Source organism: Camelus dromedarius, chromosome 2, assembly GCF_036321535.1.
Source record: "Camelus dromedarius isolate mCamDro1 chromosome 2, mCamDro1.pat, whole genome shotgun sequence".
In the NCBI taxonomy this organism is placed as follows: Eukaryota; Metazoa; Chordata; class Mammalia; order Artiodactyla; family Camelidae; genus Camelus; species Camelus dromedarius.
Window position 1 is genome coordinate 22,043,991 of NC_087437.1, and position 19,798 is coordinate 22,063,788.

Below are 19,798 nucleotides of genomic sequence, written 5' to 3' on the forward strand. Positions count from 1 at the left end.
GTAGGCACTGGGAGTAGGGGAGTGAACAGGGCATGTAGTACCACAGTTTTCATATGCCTGCCTTCTATCCCATCCCCTCTCATCTCCAAGGAGCTCCCTGTCTAGTAGGGAAGACAGAAAAAATGACGTGACAGTGGGTGAAGACTTATCTGAGACTCAGTGTAAACTACAAGGATAGCCCGAAGAAGCAAGAGACCCACTTCTCTGGCATGCATATCCAGGAACAGAATTGCTGGATTAGGAGGTATAGGCATGAGTGGGGGTTGGGGCAGGAGTGGGAAGAGGAAGAGTCTGGAGTTGGGTATTCTGCATGGGAACGAGCCAGGGGAGGGGCTGTGGGGGGATATTATTCCAAGTTGGGAGGAGGTGTGAGTTAAGAGACAAAGATGAAAATAGGTCTCAGTGGTGGAGCTGGGACCCTGGGTGTGTCTGGAGTACAAGGTGATCAGGCCACAAGCGGCAGACAGAGGGACTGAAACGAAGGCATTTTCCTGTTCTCCCAAAGAGGTGAAAGGAAAGAGTCTCCTTTTTTATGTGAAGTGATATGATATGTGCCTAAGTTAAAGAAAGTATGAAAAAGCTTCTTTGTGAGTAAGTTGTTAATGTATGTAGTACAGAAAAAAAAATTCATATGAGAATTTTAGAAATGAGCCTTTGGAATTATTGTTTATTGGAGGATATTAAAAATGTTGTTATCTGTCTCTTTGTTCATTTGTTGAATAAACAATAGACAGAAAGGGATCAAAGTTTCTACAGTAAAAAGTAAGTTTTCCCTCACCCCTGATAGCCAGAATCTTAAGTTTCCTTCCCTGGTGGGAAGTACAGTGGACACTGTTGAAAGAAATATATTGTATATATGCATACATTTATTTCATTAAGGTAGATTTGTTCCACTGTTAAACAGTTCTAGAGATTAAAAATTATTTTGCACATTGAGTTGAAATCAGAAGTCTGTTGTTCTGTGTCCCCACCCAACACTTCCTCATCTGCCTTATAGACTCCCAGGGGAAAAGTCTTTCTTCCTTGTAAAGAGGTCCCATAGCTTCCTTCTGTATGCTTTTCTCCAGGCTGATGACTTTATTTTGCATCATTCCTTCTTCCCAGGAATTGATTTCCAGAGGCACTACCGCCCTGATTCCTCTCCTCTGAACATACTCCTGTTCTAAGATTCAAAAAAATGTCAAGCACAAGGGCACCCATAGTGCCAGTTTTTCTGATGATCTTCATATGATTGTGAGTATACTTTTAAGACCATTGATTGAGAACATGCATAACGACAGAGAGCTGTTGTGAATTCAAGAGTGCTTTGATATAGAAAAACAACAGGATCTTACAGTTTAGCCCAGGGAACTATATTTAATATCTTGTAATAACTTACACTGATAAAGAATATGAAAAAGAATCTATATATGTATAACTGACTTGATATGCTGTACACCAAAAAACTAACACAACATTGTAAGTCAACTATACTTCAGTAAAAAAAAAAAAAGGAATGCTTTGATGATGTCCATAGTAGCATTATTCACAATAGCCCAAACCCAGAAGCAACCCAAATATTTATGGATGGATGAGCAGATAAACAAAGTGTGGTATAGATGTACAATGGAATATTACTCAGCATTGAAAAGGAAGGAAATTCTGACACATGCTACATCACAGATGAACCTTGAAGCCATTATGCTAAGTGAAATAAGCCAGTCATGAAAGGACCAATACTGTATGATTTTATTTATATGACATGATAGAGTAGTCCAATTTATCAAGACAGAAGGTAGAATGATGGTTTCCTGGGGCTGGGAAAGGGAAGATGGGAAGTTAGTGTTTAATGCATACAGTTTCAGTTTGTGAAGATGAAAAACTTCTAGAGATGGCTGGTGGTGATAGTTTGCACAACATGGGAATGAATTTAATGCCACTAAACTGTATGCCTAAAGTGGTTAGAATGACAAATTTTATGTTACTTGTCATTTTACCACAATAAAACAAATTGTATCTTATCAATCCCAGCAGCATCTCCACACATTTGAAAAATAATTGCATATGTATTTGAGACCTATTATTCATACACTCTAGAGTTAGCTTTGGCTCCTCCCCTTGCCCCTCCCCTGAAATCTTCATTCGTCCTACAGTTAGCATCTGGGAGCCATTTGTACTATTGGCCCTATTGGCTGGGCACAGCTGATTAGGCCAGAATGAACAGCTAATCTGAGCTGGACTATTCAGAAACTCGCTGCTGCAATTTTGGAATTTGGTTCCAGGAACTTTTTATTAGTCTCTGTGTAGGGTGAGTGGCTCTGTGGCTGGTAGCTAGAAGGAAGCCATCTTCCATGTTCATTTCTTATTTATTCAACACAGGTTTATTGCTTGCCTACTGTGTGTACAGTAACAGCTGCAGGGATTCAGTCCTGCTGCCCTCCTCCAGAAGCAGGGCAAGCCCGACTGGAAAGAGATGATCTCTAGTGTCATCTCTAATATTTTATCTCTGATATTTTTGTGGACTGATTCTCTCTAAATGAACAATACATTATACCATTGTTTTATTGCATTTAACTTTCCTTTCTAAATTATTTTCAGCACTGGAGCTAGCACAACTGATCAGTGACAGGATATATTAGGAACATTTTGAATTGACCATAAAACCAAAACCACTCACAGATGTTCCAGGTGTGTTGAGCAGACACCTACAAAGGATGGTGGGTGTTTTTGTTTACCAGCTGCAGCAGCACCACCATGTAGCTAAATAGTAAACGATGTTTGCCGTCCCTTGAGCCTGTCTGTGCAGAAATTACACAATTATTGAAAAACACTTTTTAAATTAGGGATGAGAGGAGCTTCGCATTATTTCAAAATTTGCACACGAAGGGAGACTTTTCTGTTTAAAATTAGCAAAATTTGCATTTTCTTAAAATGAGACAACACTGTACCAAGGTCTCCATCCTGCTCTCTGAGAGTCTCTAGTAAATCCTGGGAGTTAGTCCCAGAGGTGACCTCTTAAGAGCAGGACAGATACCCCTACAGGTTCTACAGCATCTTCACCAGCTCTTTCCTGACTCCTCTTATTCAGCGTCGATCTTCTGTGTGCCCCCCAAAAAACAGCCTCTGCTGTAGATTTCACTCATTAACAAATATTCACTGAGTGCCTGCAGGGTACTGACCCTGTTCCAGGCACTGAAGATACAGCAGTAAACACATCAGACTAAAATTTCAGTCTTTACTCATTACACGTTGTGACACATCTGGATCGTTTATTCTCTGTAAGTCCTCTTATAACAGGAACTTGTTTCATTCCATCTCCCTGGAACCACACCTTCTACCCATTTAATTCTGCAATAACAATTTCAGAACTCAGTTGCTTCGAGAAGACTGTATTTATTAGGACCATTCCCATGTCAGTTTTCTGGTTGGACCAAAGCTATGCCTGCCAGCCAGGGACAAAATACAGACACCGAGAGTTAATTTTAGATCCTATGGTAGGCTGAATAATAGTCCTCCAATGACATCCACATCTGAATCCCCAGAAACGGTGGATGTGTTAACTTATGTGGCAAAGGGACAGGGGTATCCATTAGCACCGTTCTTACTTAGTTACTCTGGAGATACTGGCTAATGCTACTACACGAGAGAAAAACAAAAGATAGGAAAAAAAAAAGTGGGACAAGATGAAGTAAACTTGTAGTTATTTGCAAATGAGATGGTTGTATACCTGGAAGCCCAAGAGAAAAAACTGAAAAACTATACCAAAAAATAAAAGAATTTGGCAACGTGGTTGGGCACATCATTCATGTGTAGTAATCAACAGATAAAGTCACTTAGCACACATATGAAAAATGGGAAAACGTTCTATTGCAGTAACAACAGAAAAGATTAAAAAAAAAACACCCTAAGAATTAGGGTAACAAGGGATGTGCAAAGTGAACATGAAGGAAACTGAACAAAACTTGAAAGAAGAAAGGCGTGCCGTGTTCCTCGAAAGGAAGACTTTCCTGGACCATCCTAGGTTTTACTATCTCGTTGATAAATTGGTTGCTACATGGTAAGGGTAATCTCCCCAGGAACATAGCTGATATTTTTATTATCTTCAACATGTCGCCAGACCATTCTTGGGTTATATGCTTTAAAAATTTTTTTTTATTGAAGCATAGTATTTTTATAATGTTAGTTTCAGGTGTACAGTGAAGTGATTCAGTTATACATATACACATACATATATTTTCTTTTCAGATTCTTTTCCATTATAGATGATTATAAGAAATTAAATAGAGTTCCCTGTACTATACAGTAGGTCCTTTTTGTTTATCTGTTTTATACATAGTAATGTGTATCTGTTAATCCCCAACCCCTGATTTATTCCTCCCCATCCTTTCTTTGGAGGTACTGGGGACTGAACCCAGGGCCTCCTGCATGCAAAGCATGCACTCTACCACTGAGCTATCCCTCTGCCCAACCCCAAAACCTGTTTATATACCTCTTACCTCCCTAGCATTGTAGTTTTTTTTCCACTAGGAAAATACAATTTATTGAACCACCAAATTGACAGCTTGATAACTTGTTTTACAACATATTACCCTTAAGCAACAGGTAACTGGTTATCTGAAATGTTTGAAAACAAGTTCATTAAATGAAGAGGGATATCAGTAAAGAAAGATATACTCTGAAAAACTTATAACCAAGTAGAGAGTAAAGGTGAAAAAAAAGACCTGAATTCCTGTCACAAGACAATATAAAAGTCTGAACTTCTTTTTCCAGTTGGTAGGTTTTCTTTTTTCAGTTTTCGGTTTTATTAGGTCAAATTGATACAATGAGTGCACATATACAGTATATTGCATGTAAATACATATATACAATATACTACACGTATTTTTTAAAATTTACAATATACATACTGTTCATCGTTTCTAACAAGTTTAAGCTTTAGCTTTTTAAATTTATATAGTTATCAAAGGGACAAGCACTGTAGTTTTAAACAATACCACTGCTAATTACTATTGTCAAAGGAAATCCAGATATCATCAATAAGTTGGGGTGGGTGTTTTTTGGTGGGGGAGGAGAGAAAAGGGAGAAGCTGTTATTACCACTGAAATCTTACTCGTCAGGCTAGCGTTGGGGGCGGGGTGGGGAGGGCAATCAAGGTAATCAGGAGGACTCTTCCCTTCCACACAGACCATACCCTCCCCGGAGGCTGCCACCTGACTATTCCCAATGACAGCTAGGATCTCTCTTAGCAGAAAAGCTAAGTCAGATACTTGGCTCTCCCTTTCTCCCTTTTTATATTCTTTCTTCGGGAGCCTGGCATGTGCTAGAAAGTCATTAACTGCCAAAGGAACAAATGGATGGCACTGTCCTTCTACCAGCCTACGTCCTGAAGCCTAAAGAGCAGGGAGAAGCTGCTTAAAAATTCTCTAGAAAGAAAGTGCCACCAAGTAGGAGCAGGCACAACACAGATGTTAGCTCTGGGGCAATCATTTTCGAGGTCTTGCTCTTTTATTGTGTACATTGTGAAATGCTGCTTTTCTTTCAGCCTCTTCACTCCGCCTTTGTTCCCTCTTTTTAAAAAATACATTAAAACATTTTGGAGGGCCCCTAAAAGTAGATGGGTCCCAGGCCCTGAGCCTTTGCTGCCTCGTGGGTAAGTCAGTTCTTGTTGCTGCCGGGGAATTGGTAATTAAATGTTTTGATCATCACCCCTGCTGAGACTTACATTACACCTGAGATATAGAAAACTCCTACGCCTGCCTGCAGGCCTGTGTGGGGCATCTGTCCACCCTGTGTGGTGAAGCCCTGATGAACCCAAGGCCTCCTTCCCAACAGCTCGGTGTGGCTCGCCTCCACTGGATCGTAGCCAGACTTCTTCATTTATCAAGAAAAATTGGAAATCCTGAGTGTAAAAAAGCAAAGTCTCCCAACTGAAAAATGCTAGCTCAAATTTCAAAGGAAAAGCATCCTCCCTGCCTGAGCCAATCAAATCTCCTCTGTGGCCTGTATCTGCCACTTCATCGTAATCTCTGTCCAACAGAGCTGCAGGGATTACGCTTAAAAACAGTTGACAGGTGTGGGATGAGAGATCAGGTCAGGAAGAGAAGAGTGGCATGGTTTTTAACGTGATTATAAAAAAGTAACACTAATTGCACTAAATTGTATGATTTTCTTACTATTTATGTGTAAATGTGGCCGTGGTAATTGTGAATCTAATTAAAAATTTCAGGTTCTGTAAAATTACACTTGTGTTTTTATTCATGCTATCTCATCTTCCTTAATTTGTGGTTTGAGTAATAGGGCCATGATTTCATGACTTGTATGTAATAAGGAAAACTCTAATCTTAATTGTGATTGTATTTTTAAGAGGGTACTTAGACCTTAATAAATAAATGCCTATGTATTACTTCTAGTCAGGTCACATTTGTTTGAGTTCCTTTGGGGCTTAACTGTGTGAGAAAGAAGGGAGGGAAGAAGTCTATATTCCTTTATTTTTAAGTCTTCAGGGGTAAACATTTAGTAAAAAGTATTTTTATGAGAAGTAGGACTTTAGGGATTTGAATGAAAAGCATGTGTGTATACACACACACACACGTATATATATATACTCACTTTATACACACACACACACACACACACTCACTTTATAGCAACAAAATCAGCCTGCAGCATTGCCAGAACGTGACTAGGCACAGCCACTCCCACACTTCTCCCTTCATCTCAGCTGATGATTTCACTTTCTAATCCTAGATTGTAAACAGACAATTAAGGTCTAGTATAATGAGCACCTTGAGTGGGAAAGAGATTTCTATGGAAACAGAAGCAGAGTCTCTAACTCAGGCTCGGTGGGGGAGGAAATGATATCTTCAATAAGAATAAAAAAATGGATTAGCCTTCAATTAAAGGCCAGGATGAGGGTGGGGGGGGAGGGGAGAAGCCCAGAGCTGAAAAAAAATCTGGGCTTGAAAATAAATACAATAGCACTGGAAGTGGCAAAGCATCATTCCATTGTAATTTCTACGTAGAACACTTGTTACTTTCAGATCATTTCTTTTTTGCTTATTTGTTCACTGTTCTTCTACCCTTATCCTTTCACACAGAAGAGGAGCCCTACCTCACCTGCTGATTCCTCAGCACCTGACACACGGGACTGTTAATCTTTCCATGTGTCTTCCCTCACCACCCCCTCCAAAAACCTCCCTTCCACTACACACCCCCCTTACCATGCAACAGACAAAATTCTACTTCTTCAGAGTTGGCGCAAATGCCTCCTTCTCTGTGAAACCTCCCCCATCTCTTTACTCTACCCCTACCTTCAGAATTAATTTCTTCTTTCATTGCTACTGGTCCTTCCTTGAAGCATCAATTTAATTCTACATAGTGTTAGTTTGTTGTTCCCTTGTTTCTCTTCCCTATTCCTCATTAAGTTTTAAATCAAATGAAGACAATGTGTTTTTGTCTCTGTAAGCCACTCAACACTTTGGGCAGGCTTTTATAACACAAAATGCAGCTCAAAAATATTTTGAATAAATGAATTAGGGAGAAGGTCATGAACCCTAATTCTTCCTCCCTTCCCCCAGTGATCAGAGAAATCTTTTAAAACTTCAAAATCTGTTCACCCCATAACCCTACTTAACTGTTAAAGGCCACTCTTCATCCTTGGAATAGAATTCTAACTCCTATCTACACTGGTTACCTCAGGCCCCTTATGAACTTTCTCCTATCCATCTTTCCAAATCTGATCTAATAAAACGTGACTGCTCAACGTGACTGCACAGAGGGCTGTACTGATTCATGCCACTAGGCTTCTGTTTCAACTCTTCACTCTGCCTGGAATGCCCTTTCCATTTTCTTTGCCTGGTTTGGCTCAGGAATGACCTTCTCAAGCAAGCTTTCCTTCTTTGAATATAGATCCTATTAAGAATTAAAAAAAAAACAACCCCAAAAAACCTAAATGCAGAGAATTTTCTGGTGCTCCCCTCCATTTACGTGATTAAAAACGAAAACAATACTAAACAGTAAAATGCAATTCTTAAATGACATACAACTTACATGGATGCTAGATTTAAAATACTGTCTATTGTGGGGAGGGTATAGTTCAGTGACAGCGCATGCTTAACATGCATGAGGTCCTGGGTTGATTCCCAATACCTCCATTTAAAAAATAATTAAATAAATAAACCTAATTACCCCCCAAATAAAATAAATAAATAAAAAAACCCCAGAAGAATAATAGACTGGAAGTAAAAAGAGCATAAAAAATAAAATAAAATACTACCTATTTATGATTTTTCTCTCATTCAACTTCTCTGCATGTACCCATTTTGTAGACGCCCTATACTGAGTCTGATTAACTCCACTGCTGGATTCTTAGATTGGGTCAAATATTCCCCTCCTGTGCTTTCTGGGCATTACTCTGCGTTAACTTGAACAGACTGCAAGTTTGCCTTTCCCACTGGGGTGTGAGCACCAGAGGTGGCGCGAACACTGTCTTTGTCCAGGGAGCGCCGGACACCTCCCCCCCCCCCCGCCCCGCCCCGCCCCGCCCACGGTCGGCTCTAGACTCGAAGAGCTCCTCCCCAGCTGATCATGCATTTCTTCTCTAAGGAGATTTTCCCTCCTCGCCGAACAAGAGCTACTGGCTCACATCAAGCGGTGGCGCTGGGAAAACACTGAAATATCAACCGGTCCTGAAGCTAGGACAAGATTCTCTAAATTCCCAGGCCCAATAGCGCGACCCGCTAAGGAAACGCCCACAAAAAATTCGGCAGAGAGGGCGGGGCCGGGGGAAAAGACCGACACCGGAAGCCACGTGGGTGGCTCTCCTTGAATTCTCCAAGTCGGCAGTCGACTATTCAGCCTTGTAGGCGCCTCTGGCGGGCTCCACTGAGATCCACTCTTTCGGCGCTTGACTCGCCCGTGCTGCTGCCGCCGCCGAAGGAGGGGCAAAACTCAAGATGGCGGACAAAACGCCAGGCGGCTCTCAGAAGGCCAGTTCAAAGGTAATATCTTAGAGGACTTCGTAAGTCAGTGAGTCTGTCACTGTCGTCTGGGGACTACGGACGCTTCAGACCAGCGGGAGGAGATTGGGGTGGGAGTCCGCGTTCTGGTCGCGACGGTAGGCCGGGGCGCAGACGCACCGTGGTGCGCAGGTTGAGAGGCCTGGTGGCTTCCCTTAGTCCTAGCCTAGATTCGGCTCGAGACTGGCGAGTCCGGGGCGGTGGCGTGAATAGTTCGGCCCGCGCTTGGCACTGGAGTGAAATCAGGGACTTCGATTGAGGTCTGAAGCCGTGAAAACGCGCCTCTGTATTTCAGCTTGTTGAGCTCTGAGGCGGCGGACAGAGCTTGGGAGAGGCGGGAATCGCTTCCCGGTGTTTATGTGTCTGCCTCTATTTCCTCAGTTCTTTGGTTTTGGATTTCACACGCTTCCGGCCTCCCTCAATTTCCCTCACGTCCTTCAGGGACTAAATAATCTCTAGGGCCGCAAGTTGTGAGGGGAGGACCAATAGTGGAGGGACCCGGGGTGGGAAGTACAGGGGCGGTGTTGCATCGCCAAGGTTAATGCTACGCTCTACACGTGGTCTTACCTCACTTAAAAGAGGAAGTATAAAATGAGCACTTCTTTGGAGGGCTCATTTTCGAGGACTCGGGGTCTTCTGCAACTCCTGAAAGGACACCTTTCATAGACTTGGAAGCCACCTAAAATTAGTAAATTGCTTTTGAGTTTTCAGGAAAGCGTGTGTGGGTATTGCGAAACTGTTGAGCTGTAGAAGTAGTTTAGCATTAGTTAGGTAGTGGTTATCATCAGGTCCTAGTTGCCATCTTGGACGGGTCATTTAATAGTTTTTTGCTTCAAGTTTCTCATCTCCAACACGATATTAAAAGTAATAGGTTCTGCCTGAAGTAGTTGTTAAGCTTTTTGATGCTGATGCAAGTAGTTGTGTGATACTTAAAGGTTCTAAGGACTGTTACATCTTATAGAGTGTGTATGATTTTAAGTCAGTTAGGAAGTTATGTTTACGGTAATGGGACTACTCCCGTGTGTAGTTTGTTCTGGGAAACATAACCTGTTATATACTTGGCTTTCGCAGTTCCTAATAAATCAGTCTTTATGCCATTTGGTGAACGATGCTTATGATTAGTTCGTAATTGGTAATGGATTTACCAGAAATCCTTTAGTTACGTAGAAACTGTTAGAGGACCAGTCTTGGCTGCTTTACTTCCTGCGTTTACTCCTTGTTTCTTCCCTTCCCCAGTACATTTTCCCTTGGAGAGGAAGGAAATAGTTGAGTACATCACTGCCCATTTTCTCAGTAGACTAGTGACAAAAACAGTCCTCCTTACCATTAGGAAACTATTACTAAAGCTAGCTACATCCATAAAATTCATGCATAAGCTTCACTATATTTGTTTCTTCTCAAAGTAATATTTAAAGTATCTCCTATTTGAAGCTTTGGATACATTGAAAACATCTTAATGTATATGTTCAGGCTTTCTTCTCTAATAGTACTTCACATGATTGTGAGTCTGGCTGTTACCTACAAGTAAATTGTTGGATCTTCCAGTGATAAATCTTTACAGTTTCTTTTTCTTTAAATTATCATCAGTTGTTGCTATTAAGAGATTTCCTACCGATGTATGTAAATATCTCAGGACTCAAATGATAGTGACGTGGTTTTCTCCAATAATATGGAGGGTGCATGATATATTGGAGAGATTATGGATTTTGATAACAAAGAGATTTGGATTCAAATCCTGACTTGGTAATTATTTGTACTTGCGATATCAAAGCAGATTGTTTAAGCTTTTAAGCTTCAATTTCCTCGTTCGTAACATGGACATAGTCCCTTTTCTTAACAGGGTTGATACAAAGATTGAATGAGTGAATATAAAGTACGTAAAAAAATCTTAATTCCTGTCCTCTCCCCTTTTGTTTGGAGGAAATGAAAAGTACTTTTCAAAATATCAGGATAAGTTCTAATCTTGAGATTTAGAATCTAAGTCATCAGTTTTCATAATGACTTTCTATGCTGCTTTTTACTTCTAATGCAAGTCCAGAATTTATTGGAGAGAGTATAAGATCATTTTGGCTAATACTGTAGTATTTGGAATTTCTAGCTTTTGATCTCTGGTTGATTTCCCTTCCTCTGGGGAGTGCACATGAATGACATGTTCTGTGATACAGATGGAATGAACAGATTCTTCAGTTTAATGTTCATTTTTACTCTTTGGTAGTTAAGTTCTCATTTATACGGGTGGGGATGCTTGTTAATCATGTTTCTAGACACTGAGGAAAATGTTAATTTAAAAATGTACGAGGGGATGTAATGTACCGCGTGGAGACTAGTTAATAACACTATTGCATGTTTGAAAGCTGCTAAGAGAGTAGATCTTTAAAGTTCTCATCACAGGAAAAAATTGATGCCTATTAACTAGACTTACTGTGGTGATCTTTTTGCAGTGTATACAAATATTGAAGCATCATGTTGTACACCTGAAACTAATACAATGTTGTGTGTTAATTATACCTCAATAAAAAGAAATTAAAAATTAAATGTATAATAGACAGGGTTTTTGCTATTGACAATGGCAAAATTATTTGATGGATCTTGATTATAAAATGAAGAGATTAGATAACCTCTGCAGTTTCTTTTAGTTTTAAAAATTGCATTGTAAGTGTGTATAGTCAAATGATTTAACTTTTATGTGTAGTTTTCCCTATAGGGGAGACCCCCTTGTCCTTTATTTGCTGTGTAATTTTGCTGTACTTTTCATTTTTAAGCCTGGGAAATGTGGGAGAAATTCAGTAAATGTTTTAGGAATTAACTAAAAATTTCCTGTGCATTTATTCCTGTATCACCAGACTGAAATAATGTTTTGGATGAGAGGGATGTTGGTGCTATTTTGTATTTATTATCTTGGGAGGAGAGACAAAGAGCCATAATTGTTTGCTTAGAAAAATGTTAAACATATTTCCTTAGAATTTAATTTCTAAAAATTAATTTATTTTGATTTTAAGAGTTCTTTGCTCATCAAAATGAAGATATGAAGATAAATGTGGCATTATCATTCCTTCTGCATTTCCAGTGTTGATAATACTGCTAATATAATGGAATTGTGTGCCCTGATACTTCACTCTGACAGTGCTGTTTTTTTGCCATATTGTCAAAAATTGGGTTAGAGAGGTACATAAGCAAAGTAGAAAATAACTGCTGGATTCCTTGGACACCTAGTGCTAAATTGGTGTGGGAACTGTTTTAATTGACTGCTGATTAACAAAAGTGTTTCACTTGTATGAAATAAATAAAACGAGGATCCATTCAAGGCTTGTGATTCTTAGATGTATATTACTGCCTGTGTACTTTTTTTTGGTGGTACCTTAATATATGTAAAAATTAAATATGGGAAACTCCAAACAAAACACAGACCTTGAAAATTAGGCTCTTTGTAGTTTGCCAGTTTTAGTTTAAACTGAATCTTCATTATGATACGGTTGTAACCATAAGACAACTACCTTAAAATATAAAGTGGTTAGTTTTCTGGGTGGAAGGCTGTGTTTTTGTGTGGAGAGAGGAATTACAAACTTTTGTTTTCTTGATTGATGTTTTTTAGAAATTTGAGTATTTACAGCACTGGTACTTGTATATGACTTTATATGGTTTTAAAAAATTCCCATCTTGTTGTATTGAATTGATTGTTTCCTAAAAGTCCAGTTTTTTCCTTCAAGTTTTTAATTCCTGATTCTTTGTTTTTCCTGGAAAGTGAGTTGACAAAAGCTACTTCTTTACCTTGCTGGCAAAGGAGAGGAGAGTTCATTTGGTATGCAGGTTGAAGACTCCTGCCTCTCTCTTTTTATAAAGAGCATAATTTTTTAAAATAAAAAAACCTTCCTACAGGGTATTAAACTCAAAAACATTAATATTACAAATAATTTGCCTCATACTATTACTAAATAGCTTTAGCACTTATTTGCAGATTGGTCACATGCTAGATATTTTGCTGAAATAATTTTTTAAAAAGCAAAGTGCATTTGCCAGTAGCATTTGAGGCTCTTTGATACTGTTAGATGTCTCTTCCTTGAGTTTTTTTTCACTAGGCTCTTTCTCAGTTTAGATTAACTACAGATCGTTCAAAATATACTTATAACGTTTCATATATTGGTAGTGTTTTGGATGTAATTTTAAGTTTGTTAACTTTATTAATAGTTACAAATAATATTTTATAAATTAATATAAACTTAATAAATTAACTTAATTTTAGGTTATTTAACTTTATTAAAGTAAATCATGCATGTCTCAGTGATTTTATGAAGTTTTTTTGAGAAGTAGTCTTTGGTTTGTCTTGAAGAGTAGTGTTCAGCCAGGTACTGCCACTTGCTAGTGAGTGGACAGCAGCTTAGTATGTTGATAGTGTGCAGTGTAATTTTGTTGGGTAGGTACTTGTTCCAGCAGGTTAAGTCAACAAGTATATTGAGGCTCCTTCACTTGCCAGATCTTGTGCTTGATTCTGAAGAAGAAAACATTAAATAAGACAGTATTCTGTTTTCGGGAATATGCTATATAGTAGAGGAAGAGAGTCAACACATAACAGTACAAGGCAGAGCTATCAGAAGCATCTTAAAGTTTAGAGAAGGAAGTGACAGTTGAATGGAGGGTGATGGTGGGAGGGCTTCAGGAATAGAGGAGTTTGGTTAAGTCTCTAGAACAATGAGCAGAGTTTTGAAGGGTAGATATAGGGGTATGAAAAGAGATGGATGGGTAAGGTGAAGAAAATGAATCACTGGGAAGTGGATTGATAAATGGTCTGGTTTAGCCAGTGTATAGGGCACTTGCATAGGGAATAAAAGTTGCTGAGTTGGAGACGTAAGTTTGAGCTAAATTGTGTTTTCGAAAGCTGTGGAAAATTAGAGGCAGAGAAGTCGTTTAGGAAAGCTATTCTGGGGACATAGTTTTGCAAGGATTTGAGAGTGAGGAGGACTAGTCTGAAAATTTTTGCAGTGCTGCTGACAAATATTGAGGGTTCCTTCAGAAATCTCACCTCAGATACTCTACCATCTCCCCACTCCTATTAAGCATTTCTACCATATCTCCACTCCCATTAATATTTGCTTGCCCTCTGTGCTTTTGTGGTATAGCCACATTGTTCTCTTTTTTTATTAGCTCCCAAGGGCAAGAGCAATGTCTTGCTTTATATCTCTCATGCATGATGAAGTACCAGAAAGTGGTTGCCTAGTAAATGGTTGAAAAAAGGGAAGATCTGAACCACGATAGTGAATTTAGAAAGAAGAAGGGTCCCTGTAGAAAAGCTGCTATATTAGAGGTGGGATGAACAGAATTTGACGCAGTTGATTATGGGGATAAGGAAAGGACACCATGTTGACCCTGTTAGAATGCTGCTGGCTAACCCTCATTGAGCAGTTGTTAGGTAACGAACACGGTTCTTAGTGCTTCACCTGTGTTTGTCCTGCACAACAATCCTGTGAGGCAGGTATGATTCAGCTTTACAGATGAAGGAACTTACAAAGCCAGTAAATGCTAAAAACAGGAAATCTGATTCCAGAATCTGTGTTCTTAACATTTTACTACTTACAGATTATGAGTGATTGAGAGTTACCATTCAGTGTCAGGAATAAGAAGGTCAGCAGGAGAAACCAGTTTGGGAGGAATTTTGGGTATATTAGATTTGAGGAGCTTGAAGACATTCAGGTGAAGATGCCCAGGAAGTTGTTTAAGAACATATTGGAACCCAGGAGAGTCATCAAGGTAAGGAATTAGGAGTCATCTCAGTATGATAAAGGTGTTGATATGTTTCCTGTGGGAGTGACTGTTAAACTTTTGGAGATGTAAATTGATGCTTCAAAGGATGTGAAGAGGGAGATGTGGGAATGGAGATCTGACTAGGCAGAATGGAGGTGTTGGAGAAATGTTGCTGCGGGTAGTTTGCTAATTTGAAAACGTAGGTGTAGGGGTTTTTCAAATGAAGTAAAGTAGGAGCAGCCAGAAAAAAAGTTTTATGGTATAATTTAGTTGACTTCACCTTTATCTGCTCAGCAGCCATCAGAATGATATTTTTAATTTAAAAAATTCTCTTGCTGTCCTTCCCTACATTTGTACTGTATCTGCTTTCTCCTGAGATAAATTTCTCTTGTGTCTGCTTCTTTATTGCCTCAAACCTCCCTTGTTTTACCCTTTTCATTTTTTGCTTTGGGTCTTTTCATTTGGATGAGGATTTGTGCTGTGGAATTCAGAAGATCTTTAAACATCGTTACTTTGCAGTTCCTCAGTGAAAACGTAAAACCCAAACCCAAGGCAAATAATACAGCACAGTTGCAGTTTAAGTAGAGGGAGAGGTTCAGCTACTGAAGTAGCATTACATTTACTGTTTACCTGGACCCATTTGCTTTAGAAGTTGATTATTCCTTTGAAATCTTTATTAACTACTGTTTGCATCTCTCTAGCCGTTCTCAAGCCTAAAAAAAGTTTCATTCTGAATGCTATGTAGCTCTAGCTGCGTATCAGTGGAAAATGTCTGGTTTGCAGTAAATATGAACAGTGTCATCTTAGGTTAATTGGAGTCAGCTGATGCATCTTCCTCAGCCATGCTGTTATTTTTAAATCCTAGAAATGATGATTTGGATGAGGTGGCATAGATTAAAGAAAGAAAGGCTTGCACTTTCTTAGCTGCTTTGGGTGAACTTTGGAATTATTTTTGGCAATCCCTCTTGTCCCCTTGCAAAGACTTCACTTTGAGATTTTTGAGCTTTTGAATGAAAATGTATTAAATATGTAAATAACTTTACGTATAGTTGACTTTGTCTTAATAATGAGTTTTCGCCTCTAGGAATGTGGTGAATCTTTCCGAAAGGTGACTTGAATAACAACTCTTTCATGAAGTTTGTATTTTCTTCGTGTAGGTTTCATATATTTTTTAGTTGGTTTCTAGGTGTTTTATGGTTTTTTTTTTTTGTTTTTTTTTTTTACTATTATGATTAGGGTGTTGTTCTTGTTACCTTGCAGGTTTATTGGAAGGCAGTTGAATTTTTTTGTCAATTCATTCAGTTTCTTGACTGAACATTTTTTCTTTTCTAAGAGGAGTTATTTATTCCCTTGGATTTTCTTATTTCTAAGTGTCTGCAAGTGGGCGTATTTCAAACTGTGAGTTAAAGTGTGTTTTACAGGGTTAAATTTAAATATCAAAACATTTCTTCCATGCCATCTTGCCTTTTAAGAAAGGTTAGCAGGGAGAAGAAAGTTAATGAGGAGGGACACAATAAAAGTTGGGGGAACAGAAAAAAGATGAGTAGAGAGAATGGAGATGGGAGATACCTTGGTGTTTGGTTGTCTTGGGCTGATTTGCCCAGGGCCCAGTAAAATGGAATTCAGAGGAATAAATTGATTCAGTATGAAAATCTGACCAGCTGTTCTTAGCCTTAAGTTTCAACAAGATAGGTAAAGCAGTACTGTGTGGACCCATATGAATCTTATTTACTCTTTTCTACATCATACAAATCTTCAGTTTTCTCTTAAAAATTAGTATATCATCTTGTGCACTTTATTTCAGATCTAGGACTGAGCTAGGGTCAGGTGAGATATTTGTGATCTCAAGATTCTTGATTTCACTTTTAAATACTTAAATGTATGTAGAATAAGTGAAATATCAATACCCAATACCTTAAAAAATAAAAACAACTCAGTGATAGAATTAAATTCTGGGCCTCCAACTAAAAATTTCAGAAAGATACCAGATATTAGTTAATAGCCCTGTAGCTTGTCTTCTTCATCCTTAGATGCATAGTGGAAAATCAAATGAATTATTATATGCCATATGTAATCTGAAATGTAGACCAATTAAGAAAAAATAAGATGAAGTTTAACATTTGACTTAATGGGAAAGTGCCATTATGTGAAGACTGAACTCTTTTATGCAGCAGTTGGTAATAGTGGCAAGCTGACGTTAGAAGTGTTTCCCTAAAACAAGTTGCAAATGGTGGCCTTTCTAAGATTTCATAGTGAGAGTTTCTTTTCCTTGAAACTCTTTCCCCAATAGAATTTGTACCTTTTACTAGACATCAAGGGATTAGGTATGGGTTTTCTTGCTGTTGGAATCTGACTCTTAAGAGGTTTCTTTGTTGTGTAGCAAGAAGTTTTGACCATCAGTGTTATGGGAGTAAACAGTGTATCTTATGACTTGGAAAGAGCTATGGAACAAAAATTCTGTTGTAAAAATAGTTAGGTTTTCACTCTATAGTGTAAAAGGTAACTATGCCTCAGATATATCCCAGCTGAGAAGAAATTGCTACAGTGTGGAAAGATTAAGTCTGTGTAACATGAGAAACACTTGTTTGTTAGTGTAATTCATTTTCTGATTATTTAAATGTTGACTTTTATTTTTAATACTTGCAGACCAGATCATCAGATGTTCATTCGTCTGGATCTTCAGATGCACATGTGAGTATAAAAAACAATCTTTGTCTTTTTTCTTTAAAATTTAATTTCTCTTTGTATATATCCCTGCTTGATATATCCCTTTTGATTTTACTTGATAAATAAATGTGAGTGAATTGGTTGTGCCTGTTTTCTTTCACCTTTTTCTGTTAGATGTTCTGTGTCCTTTTTTGTGTTCTATTATTTACATAAGTTGGCCCCCTCAAACCATGTTAGAAACCAAATATGTATATTTCCTTTTTTATTGTACTTAAAAAGTTTTGTACATGCACACTAAGTGTGTACTTACACATTTTTTAAAATAAGGGTTTACATTATGCATAGTCACTGCACAATACACCTGTTGGAAATCCCTGCAGGTCAATAGATATAACTGTAATCTAGTCTTTCTGTGGGATCTTAATGTTCCATGGGGGAAGTACAGTTATTTATTAAGCTATTTCTTTGTTTATGGGCATAGACATTTTGTTTAAAGCTTTTTGACATTTTGAATAATATTGCAATAAACATTCCTTCACATGTGTTACTACAGCAGCACTCACAGTGTGGTCTTCAGACCTCTGGGGTCACTGAGAACCTTTCAGAGGATCTGAGTTCAGAAGTATTTTGTAACATTACTAAGACATTGTTTGCCTCCGTTATGTTGGCATTTACACTAAAGGTGCAGAAGTAATTGGTGGGTAAACTGTTGACACCTTAGCACAAATCAAGGCAGTGTCACAAAATGTGCTAGTAGCCGTTTTATTCTCCCCCACCAGGCATGGTAAAAATACGCTAGTTTCATTTAAGAATGTTTTTGATGAAGCAGTAAAAATTACTAATATTAAAACTTGTCCTTGTGTATGGATCTTTTTAATGTTCTGAGTGATGAAATGGGAAGTACATATAACACACTTCTGCTTGCCAAACTGTGATATTTGTCCTGAGGAAAATTATTTATGGGATTATTTAAATGAAATAAAACTGGCTCCTTTTTTCATGGAATACCATTTTTACTTGAAGGTACAATGGACAGAAAACTATGGTTAATAGCCTTGGGTGTTTGGCAGATATTTTCTTGAAAACTGAGGAAATGAACCTGTTACTTCAAGGAAAACAGCTATTTGTTACCAATATCAAATCTGAGCTTTCAAATGCAAGCTAAAATTATTGAAAACTTCTTGTGCTTAAGCACTTTTCTGATGAAATCAGTGGTGGTATGAAAGAGATGGGATTAAGGGATCATTGGTGATATATTTTTATACAGTGTAATGAAGTTTGTCAGTATTTGAACATTTGAGTTGTTTCTAATTTCAGTGCTACATATATAATTTTTAAAAACTTGTTTTTACTTTTCCTGAAGATGGATGCGTCTGGACCCTCGGATAGTGATATGCCAAGTCGGACGCGACCTAAGAGCCCAAGAAAACATAATTATAGGAATGAGAGTGCCCGTGAAAGCCTTTGTGATTCTCCTCATCAGAATCTCTCAAAAGTAAGATGAATAAAGAAAGAAAGGATAGTTAATGATTTTGATCTGTCCTGGATTGAATTTGGTAGTTGAATATTTTGGTTTCGTACTTACTGTTTCATCTTGTACTATTTGAAAATAGCATTCATTGTTCTTTTTGGGTAAACAAGAAACTCAAACTCATCTAAGGAAATGTTTTTTAGCTCATATGTAAGATAGATTTCATTTAAAGTTTTAAAATTTGATTAAAAAAAAAACCAAGGAGTATTTTGATGTTAAATGGCAAATAAATTTATTATTTTTCCCTTATACCAATCATTTACTGAACCATGTTCTAAATGCTGGTCACTGGAAATACACAGATGATTAAAACACACTTCAAAGATGTAGTCCCACCCTGGGAAGCAAACGAGCGGGTGCTGTTCATTCTGGTCAATGCAGTGCCCAGGGTTACAGACAAGGAGCATCTTTACTGCTTGTGTCTGCAAAGTAGTCTTGTGATTTTTTTTTTTTTGGTCTCCCCCCCCCCCCCCATTTCAAATGTTTTCTTGTCATGATTAAATTTGGAAGATAAAATAAAGAAGACAGTCATTACCAGCCAGTATTAAAATTGATAACTTTTCTTTGAAAACCGATAAATTTATTTTTCTTGTTTAATATTTGTAAGCATAAATATATTTTTACTTTGCTGAGGTCCATTTTACAGGAATGCATTTTAAAGTATTCTTCAGTTCTGATTTTTTTTAATTTTAGGAAAAATTCTGTAAACAGACTTTTTAATGGATGATTAATATTTTTTGAGTAAATATTCCATAATTTCCTTAACCATTTCTCTCTTAGGTGTCTAAGTTTAGCTCTTAGGATATATATAAAATTGAGCTGTTTTGTAAAATTATATTTTTCATTGAATTTATATGTAACTTTACCA

The 19,798-nt window shown here is 38.0% G+C and overlaps 1 protein-coding gene across 2 annotated transcripts in view; it reads left to right on the top strand.

The window, feature by feature from the left end:
* Positions 1–8,845: 8,845 nt before the first annotated feature.
* U2SURP (U2 snRNP associated SURP domain containing) overlaps positions 8,846–19,798 on the top strand; it is a 43,501-nt gene continuing 32,548 nt past the window's right edge. For both annotated transcript variants that reach the window (XM_010976825.3, XM_010976826.3), the window contains exons 1-3: positions 8,846–8,978; positions 17,379–17,423; positions 18,763–18,894. In XM_010976825.3, the coding sequence (XP_010975127.1) occupies positions 8,934–8,978; positions 17,379–17,423; positions 18,763–18,894 (222 nt within the window). In that variant the 5' untranslated portion in view covers positions 8,846–8,933. The remainder of the gene's footprint in view (positions 8,979–17,378; positions 17,424–18,762; positions 18,895–19,798) is intronic.